General features: G+C 36.3%; 1 protein-coding gene across 1 annotated transcript; it reads left to right on the plus strand.

The window, feature by feature from the left end:
• The first annotated feature begins 5,830 nt into the window (after positions 1-5,830).
• On the plus strand, positions 5,831-7,100 carry LOC104680413 (olfactory receptor 5B3). Its single transcript, XM_010386356.2, has one exon. The coding sequence runs from the start codon at positions 5,897-5,899 to the stop codon at positions 6,842-6,844; it is 948 nt and encodes a 315-aa protein (XP_010384658.1). The 5' UTR covers positions 5,831-5,896; the 3' UTR covers positions 6,845-7,100.
• The last annotated feature ends 1,655 nt before the right edge of the window (positions 7,101-8,755 follow it).

An 8,755-nucleotide genomic window follows, 5' to 3' on the forward strand; every position in this document is an offset into this window, starting at 1 on the left:
ACAGATTTATTTCTTACTTATGCTACTACATGTCTGTCACACAGGTTGTCTGGCTAAGTGAAAAGCTGTATGTGGTCACTCAAAGACACCTGCTGATGAAGGTATCATCATCTGTTTCTGCACCTGCTGGAACATTAAGCCTTTTGATGATCATAGCAGGAGATGAGATAACTGGAGAGTAGTATGTATGTTTCAACCAACATTACAATTTTTTCTATAGTTCATTATCTAGAACTATTGCATGTCCTGCCTAGCTGGAATGGGGCATACACATGTAGAAAAGTAGGTGGATTGTTTGTGTACCACTATTTTTGTGACCTATCTATGGAAAATATTATAAATAATAAATATTAATATTTAACCTATTGAACACCTGATATGTGGTAGAAAGTGTATTGTGCTCTATAAACATGTCATGTGATTATCTTTTTGAAAATCTTTCGTGAATGACAAGATAATATTTTCTTCTTCCTTACAGAAGGAAGCTGAAATTGGAAAGGCTACATTTCTTACTCAAATTTGAGGTGAAGCAACCATGGTGCACAGAACAAATGTTTAACCATGATGCTCACTTGTACTAAGAGAGATGTGATAAGTCTGCTTGGGAGTGTACTGTGGGCTCAGAAGCAACAGTGCAAACGATGAATCCGTGCAAAAGGATGAATCTCTCTCCTTTGTTGGAAAAAAAAAGCATCCCCAGGCCAGAACTGTGGTGATAAGGTAGGTAAGTGTTAAGAAAATTCTTAAGGAGATGTCTTAGAGAAAAATAAAAAGAAGTAAAAAAAATTTAAATTACAAAATTTTTAAATATAAAATGCTGATACAGAGGTGAGACAATTTGAATGGACTGCTAGTGGTAATTCAAAATAATAGAGTATCTTCAGAAAAGATGTTGACAGTTTCTTATTCAGATAAACATGTGCCTACCATACAACAATTCAGTCTGACTCATCAATATTTATTCAAATGAAATGAAAATCTATGTTCACCTCAGAAATCTTTTTTTTTTTTGAGACAGACTCTCACTCTGTCACCCAGGCTGTCATACAGAGGCACAATCTTGGCTCACTGCAGCCTCCGCCTCTGCCTCCCAGGTTCAAGCAATTCTCCTGCCTCAGCCTCCTGAGGAGCTGGGATTACAGGTGCCTACCACCCTGCCTGGCTAATTTTTGTATTTTTAGTAGAGACTGAGCTTCACCATGTTGACCAGTCTGGTCTTAAACTACTTACCTCAAGTCATCCACCCACCTCAGCCTCCCAAAGTGCTAGGATTACAAACATGAGCTACAGTGCCTCGCCCAGAAATCTTTAATGAAATGCTTAAATCAGCTTTATTTCTACTCACCAAACTCTAAAACCTGTACAAATGTTCCTCAGTTGCACAATGAGAAAAACAATCTATAATGTCCACATAATGCAATATTCTTCTACAATAAAAAAGATTTAACTCTGACATAGGCAACAATATATATGGGTTTCAATTGCTAAGTGAAAGTGAAAGATGCCAGACTCAAAGACTACATATTCTAGGATTATATTTAAAGACATTCTAGCAAAAGCAAAATTATTTGGACAAAAACAATGTACTTGTTGCCAGGATAGTGGGTGGGGGAAAAGAGGTTACCAAAAAGTAAGCTTAGAAAATGTTTTTAATGTAATTGTTGTAGCCTTATGTGACCATATATTTGACAAAATTATTAGTACTATACAGTAAAATGTGTATTAATACTGGGTATTACTGTATGTAAATTATGCATTCATTAGAGAATGAAAAAAGAAATAACAAATTTAATATGCACACAAATTATGTGTGTATATTAAAAATAATAAGCTTGATCCCCACTGGCAGCTTTAATTGCTTCTTCGCCAGGAAAGTAGAATGAGGAGCTGTAGATCCTCTCACAGGGAACATCTCCAGAGATCTCCATGCCCTTATAATTCTCCTCATATCTCCATATATTAGCATATGAAATCCCAACATGACTCCCAACATGATGTAGTTTTAGAGAGACCACACTGTGTACAAAGCTCCACGGATCATCATTTATTCATCTAAAGGATAATTGTTTTTAGTTCATGCATGCCTTCTGACCTGAGGCTTTGCTATGAACCTTCAACCCTGCTCAGGGAAAACATCCCAAGTGAAAAATTACGTTGACTGACTTTCGCACGATGACCCCTTAGCAAGATGTTTTACAGCCCTCACTTACTTGTTATTTACAGATGCAATTCTGTGAATTATGTGAGAGAGGTAATCTTAACATGTTTATTTTCTCGAGAAAGGGGAAGATAAGTAACTCCTTTAAGTTCCCAGAAAGAATTAATAGGAGATTCAGGACTTGTTCCATCTTAATGCTCTTCCCTTTATTTTTCCATGCCTGGAGACCATGAAAACTGTTGACCAGTACCTGAGAGCAAGCTTCTCCAAACATATTAATGCAATATTCCATGGCTGATTTTCTGATTACAGACAAACTATTCTGTATTGACTGTTTCTGCTCATCCAGCTGTAAGGTAAGCTTCTATATCTAAGAAACATTTCAGAGAAAAGTGTAACTCATGCAAAAGCAATGGGGCAGCTACACTTACTATAAGTTATTTGAGAGCAGAAATAGGTGTTTTCAACATTTTTTTCTAAAATACTGAGGTGGGCGTAGGGCATAAATGTTCCATTATAGGAAATTTAGTGGTTCTTATGAAACATGCTTCTTCCTCCAAAGATATGGACAAAAGATAAGATAGATGATATTCTGACTAGGTGGTAATTTTATCTGTTCGTTATGTATTGGCTTTTCATAAGTGGTAAAAAAACAAAAACAAACAAAAAAGAGTGAAATGTTCATTCTTTAAACTACAAAAGGGTGTTAAATGAATTAACAAGCTATGACCTGTGTTTTAACTTTTTTTAATAATCTCATTCTTACTATTATTAGCACATCTACATATGTTGACAGTGATGTGGCTGAAAGTTTTGACTTTTGATTAGATTGAAGATGGATTTAACTCTTGAATCTTGACTCTCAAGCTAGCCATATAATTTTGGAGCATCACATCACTTCTCAAATTCTCAATGTTCTTAATGATAAAGTAATAATAACAATAATAATACCTCTCTCTTTCTCTCTCACACAGACACACACACACATACACACACACATCATTTATATATAAAGTTTTTATTATTGGTAGAACATAGTGTATGCTAAAAGCAGTCATGTATGTTAAAGTTAGCAACATAACATCTTCATACCTCAGGCTTGGGAAGTGAAGTTGCCAAGTGTTTCAGAGAAAGACAGTAGGAAACAGTAGTTAGTATTGGTTGGATACCCTTCTAAAGACCCCAATCCAAATACAAAGATTTAAAGTATTGTTCCTGATTTCATTCTTATTTTCATGGCTGTGTAATATTCCATGGCGTATACATACCACAACTTCTTTATCCAGTCTACCACTGATGGGCACCAGGGTTGATACTATACATTTGTTGTTGTGAATAGTGTGCTGATGATCTTACAGGTACATGTGTCTTTTTTAAAAAAATGTCCAACTTTAAAGTTCAGGGGTACACATGCAGGATATGCAGGTTTGTTACATAGCTAAAGATGTGCCATGGTGATTAGCTGTACAGATCATCCCGTCACCTAGGTATTAAGCCCAGCATCCATTAGCTCTTCTTCCTGATGCTCTCCCTCCTCCTACCCACCACCCTTTGACAGACCCCAGTGTGTGTTGTTCTCTACCATGTGTCCATGTCTTTTCATCATTCAGCTCCCACTTAAAAGTGAGAGCATGCAGTATTTGGTTTTCTGTTTCTGCATTAGTTTGCTGAGGATAATGGCTTCCAGATCCATCTTTGTCCCTGCAAAGGAGATGATCTCGTTCTTTATTATGGCTGCATAATATTCTGTGGTGTATATGTACCACATTTCTTTATCCAATCTATCATTGAAGGGCATTTAGGTTGACCATACGTATTTGTCTTTTTAGTAAATGACTTATTACCTTTTGGGTATATACTGGGTCAAATAGTAGCTCTGTTTTAAGTTTTTGAAGAAATCTGTACACCAGATTTTTGGAATACTACATAGCCATAAAAAATGAAATCACATCCTTTGCAGCAATGTGGATGAATCTGGAGGCCATAATCTTAAGCAAAGTAACACAATAACAGAAAACCAAATACCTCATATCCTCACTAATAAGTGAGGGCTAAATGATGAGAACGCATGGACCTAAATATGGGAACAATAGACACTGTGGACTAATGGAGAAAGAGAGGGTGGGCTTAAGAACTACCTATCAGATGGTATGCTCACCACCAGGGTGACAGGATCCATACTCCAAACCTCAACATTATGCAATATTCCCACGTAACAAATCCGTACATGTAACCCTTGTATCTAAAATGAGCATTGAAATTTAAAAACAATGTAAATAAATAAATAATAAAATATTGTTCCTAATCAAGAATAGATTCAAAAAACATATTTTATCACATGGAACTTGCCACCAAATCAGATCTGTGAGTTAAATAAAGATAGTCCATAAAGTAGGAAATTTTAACCCTTAATCTTTAAGTATGGAGTAACAGTAATAAGAGAAAGAATGACTTTAGGAAAAAGAAACTTTTTTACCCACACTAAAATATGGATTTCAAGGGAGAAATTAAGAAAAAGAGAGGCTCGCATGAATTTTCCAGGGCAGACAATCATTTGCTTGGAGGAAGAACAACCTGAAAGAAACACAGAAAATCTCAGTGGTCCTAGTATGGAGGAAAATAAAATTGGAGACGGGAGCTTCAATATTTCAAAACTCACCCTTGCCTGCAGCCCTGCTTGTCACCATCCACTTTTATAAAACCAACAAAAAGATTATCACCCATCCTAATAGTATTTAATATTATAACTAGCACTCATTAGGCTATGCTTAACATCTAGCATTTTTAATGGATTATCTTATTTAATTCTCACAATACTACCTCAAAGTAGGTCACATTACTGTTTTAGTTTTACAGAAGAAAATGTGATGTTTAAGGGAATTAGATTAGAACCAGTGGTTCCCAGGTGGTAAGTGGTGGACTGACATGCCTCTCTTCCAAGAACTCAAGCTCTGTATCTGCCATATCTGATGATAGGCTTCTCTCAGAATTGTTTCTACTAGTTGAACATGCCCCTAACAACCCAGTTATCCCACCACTTTCACTATGCATATATTACTCGCTTACTTCATTGTGAAACCCATAACACTAAGTTTGTACCAAAGGAGACAATAAGTGATTGTAAATTGAGTTGTATTCCATTTGATTTAAATTCAGTTTCGACCATTAGACTTAGGAACCATTCAGCATGGGCTCAAAAGTTGGTATGGATCCAAAGCATGGCTTGCCATTTAATACTTGTATAAACATGAATATGTTACTCAACCTCCTGTGCTTCATAATTTAAATGAATGCAACAACTAATCAAATACATAATATCGTTGCAAGGAAATAATGAATATATATCTAAAATGTCTAGACAAGTTCTTGGCAAATTAGCAACATGCGTCAGCTTTTACCGTGCTCAGGAAAGGTGAATTGACAGACAGATGCATCTAGATGAGTCATCTTGATCAGGTTAGTAAATTTTCTACATATGAGTTTACAAATTTATAATATGTAAAAATTGTGCAAATAATCTATTAAGATTCTTCAGTTTCAACAGTACGTAATTCTGTATAATCAATGCACTACCTTTGGTTGTCAAGGCCACACTTTTTCTAGGGAATCTTGAAGTACAAGTTATTGCTACAATGAAGGAATACATATTGTACTTACGCTTTTCAATTTTAATTCAATTTGTTTATCACATTGTTCCTTTTTGTATTGCTACAAGCATCCTGTGAGTCCCCCAGAGCAATGATGGAAAATAAGACAGAAGTAACACAGTTCATTCTTCTAGGACTAACCAATGACTCAGAACTGCAGGTTCCCCTCTTTATAATGTTCCTCTTCATCTATATTATCACTCTGGTTGGAAACCTGGGAATTATTGTAGTGATATTCTGGGATTCCTGTCTCCATAATCCCATGTACTTTTTTCTCAGTAACTTGTCTCTAGTGGACTTTTGCTACTCTTCAGGTGTCACTCCCACCGTCATGGCTGGATTCCTTATAGAAGACAAGGTCATCACCTACAATGCATGTGCTGCTCAAATGTATATTTTTGTAGCTTTTGCCACTGTGGAAAATTACCTCTTGGCCTCAATGGCCTATGACCACTATGTGGCAGTGTGCAAACCCCTGCATTATACCACAACCATGACAACAAGTGTATGTGCTCGTCTGACCATAGGCTCCTACCTCTGTGGTTTCCTGAATGCCTCCATCCACACTGGGGACACATTTAGTCTCTCTTTCTGTAAGTCCAATGAAGTTCATCACCTTTTCTGTGATATTCCAGCTGTCATGGTTCTCTCTTGCTCTGATAGACATGTTAGCGAGCTTGTTCTTGTTTATGTTGTGAGCTTCAATATCTTTTTAGCTCTCCTGGTTATCTTGATATCCTACATATTCATTTTTATCACCATTCTAAAGATGCACTCAGCTTCGGGATACCAGAAGGCTTTGTCCACCTGTACCTCTCACTTCATTGCAGTCACCATCTTCTATGGGACTATTATCTTCATGTACTTACAACCCAGCTCCAGTCACTCCATGGACACAGACAAAATGGCTTCTGTGTTCTATACAATGGTCATCCCCATGCTGAACCCCCTGGTCTATAGTCTGAGGAACAAGGAAGTGAAGAGTGCATTCAAGAAAGTTGTTGAGAAGGCAAAATTGTCCCTAGGATGGTCAGTTTAACATTGTAGGATGCACCATAACCTAGTTTCATTTCTCTCGGATCTTCTCCATGTTCTGAATCACATTTAAAGTCCACAATCAAGTTAAATTCCTGAGGTGATTGCCATGCCTGTTTAAAAGTCTATTGTCTAAGTAAAAAGAAACATTATGTCCAGAAACATAACACCTGGACAAGAATGGCTAAGACATCTTGGGGCTTCTTTGCCAAAAACCTTAAAGATATTAATGTATTCATTTATTCTACATGCATTTTTTTCTACCACATGTCAATGCAAATATACATAAAACTAGAGCAAAAACAAGTCCATTAATAAAAGTACATGAAGGTTTCCCATGAAGTGGGGAATATTCCATAGGTGTGGAAAATGTGCCCAGATTAAATGTAATGTGACAAGTTCTGATGGTTAATTTTATGGGTCAGTTTAACTGGATTAAGGGATGCCCAGATAGCTGCTTAAACATTATTCTGAATATGTCTGTGAAAGTGTTTCCAGAAGAGATTAATATTTGAATCAGGAGACTGAGTAAGGAAGATCTGCCCTCCCCAGTGTGGGTGGCCATCATTCAATCTACTGAGGGCTCACCTGAAAAGAACAAAAAGGTGGAGGAAGGATGAATTGTGTCTCTTCTTGAGCTGGGACATTCATCTTCTCTTGTTCTTAGACATTTGAGTTACTGGTTTCTCGGGCCTTTGGCCTCCAGGCCTTATACAAGTTCCACAACCCTGTCCTGACCTTTCTCAGATCTTCAAACTCCAAATTACTCTACTGGCCTTCCTGGTTCTCCAATTTGCAGACAGTATATTGTGGGACTTCTCAACCTCCATATTCACATGAGCCAGTTCCCATAATAAATCTCCTTTTATCTCTCTCTCTCTCTATCTATCTATCTATTGGTTCTGTTTCTCTGTAGAACCCTGAGTAATACACTAATATTTAACAAAATAATTTAAATACTTAATTTAGGGAGTAGAATATAAAGTTGAGCCTAATGCTTTTAAATTTATTTCGGTGAATACTGTTCCAGGAGTCCTCATTTTGTTTAAAAGAAAGCATATTATTAAATGAAAGTATATGCTTTTCCTTGGCACATTTTATCAAGAATATGTACATATAGCATCTCATATGAATTAATATTTGTGTCATTACTGAGTTATAGAAGCAACATGTTCATCTTTTAAATTTTAAAAGGATAAAACAACTAGAGCACCAGAAAAATTGAGTAAAAATAAAACCATTTCTTTGTATATTGCTACCAACTTTTACAGTGTTTAAAAAATGTACTGAGAAACAAAAAAAATGTACATTTTTCTTTCTGCAAATGCTTTGAAATTGTTAATTCTGCTCCTTCATTCTTATTTTAGTTGACATACATCACCTTTTGCTGCTTCACCTGTGTTTTACTCCATTTCGTCCAGGCTGCTCTCCTTGCTGTTTTTCACAACTCCAAGCCTGCTCCAACCTCAGGGCCTGTGCACTTGCTACTCTCTATGCATAATATTTCCTCACTCCATTCAGGTCTTTCCTTAAATGTGACCCAGTCATAGAGTCCTTCGTTCACCACCTTTATAAAATAATCCCTCTCCCCACCCCATGTACACTGCCCCTCATCTCGTGTTATTCTTCCTCGTTTTTACTCACATTCTCCTGTATATTTATTCACTTGTTCACTATATATCCTCCTATCCAACTAGAAGACAAACTTCATTAGAGCAGTGAATTTTTTGTTTTCTTTGTAAGATCTTTAGTACCTAAATGAGTGTGTTTCATAGGAGATTCTCAATAAGTATTTGTTAAATGAATGGATAAAATAATGAAGCTTTGAGTCTAATTGTATCAATATGTTGAAACTTTGAACCATTCATGATTATAGCAAACTATCTATTATATAAGCCTACTATTCAGACATATA

This window comes from Rhinopithecus roxellana, chromosome 15 (genome assembly GCF_007565055.1).
Source record: "Rhinopithecus roxellana isolate Shanxi Qingling chromosome 15, ASM756505v1, whole genome shotgun sequence".
NCBI lineage: Eukaryota > Metazoa > Chordata > Mammalia > Primates > Cercopithecidae > Rhinopithecus > Rhinopithecus roxellana.

Bases quoted from the DNA above. Each gene is read 5' to 3' on its own strand.
- LOC104680413 (XM_010386356.2), top strand. From the start codon at position 5,897: ATGATGGAAAATAAGACAGAAGTAACACAGTTCATTCTTCTAGGACTA.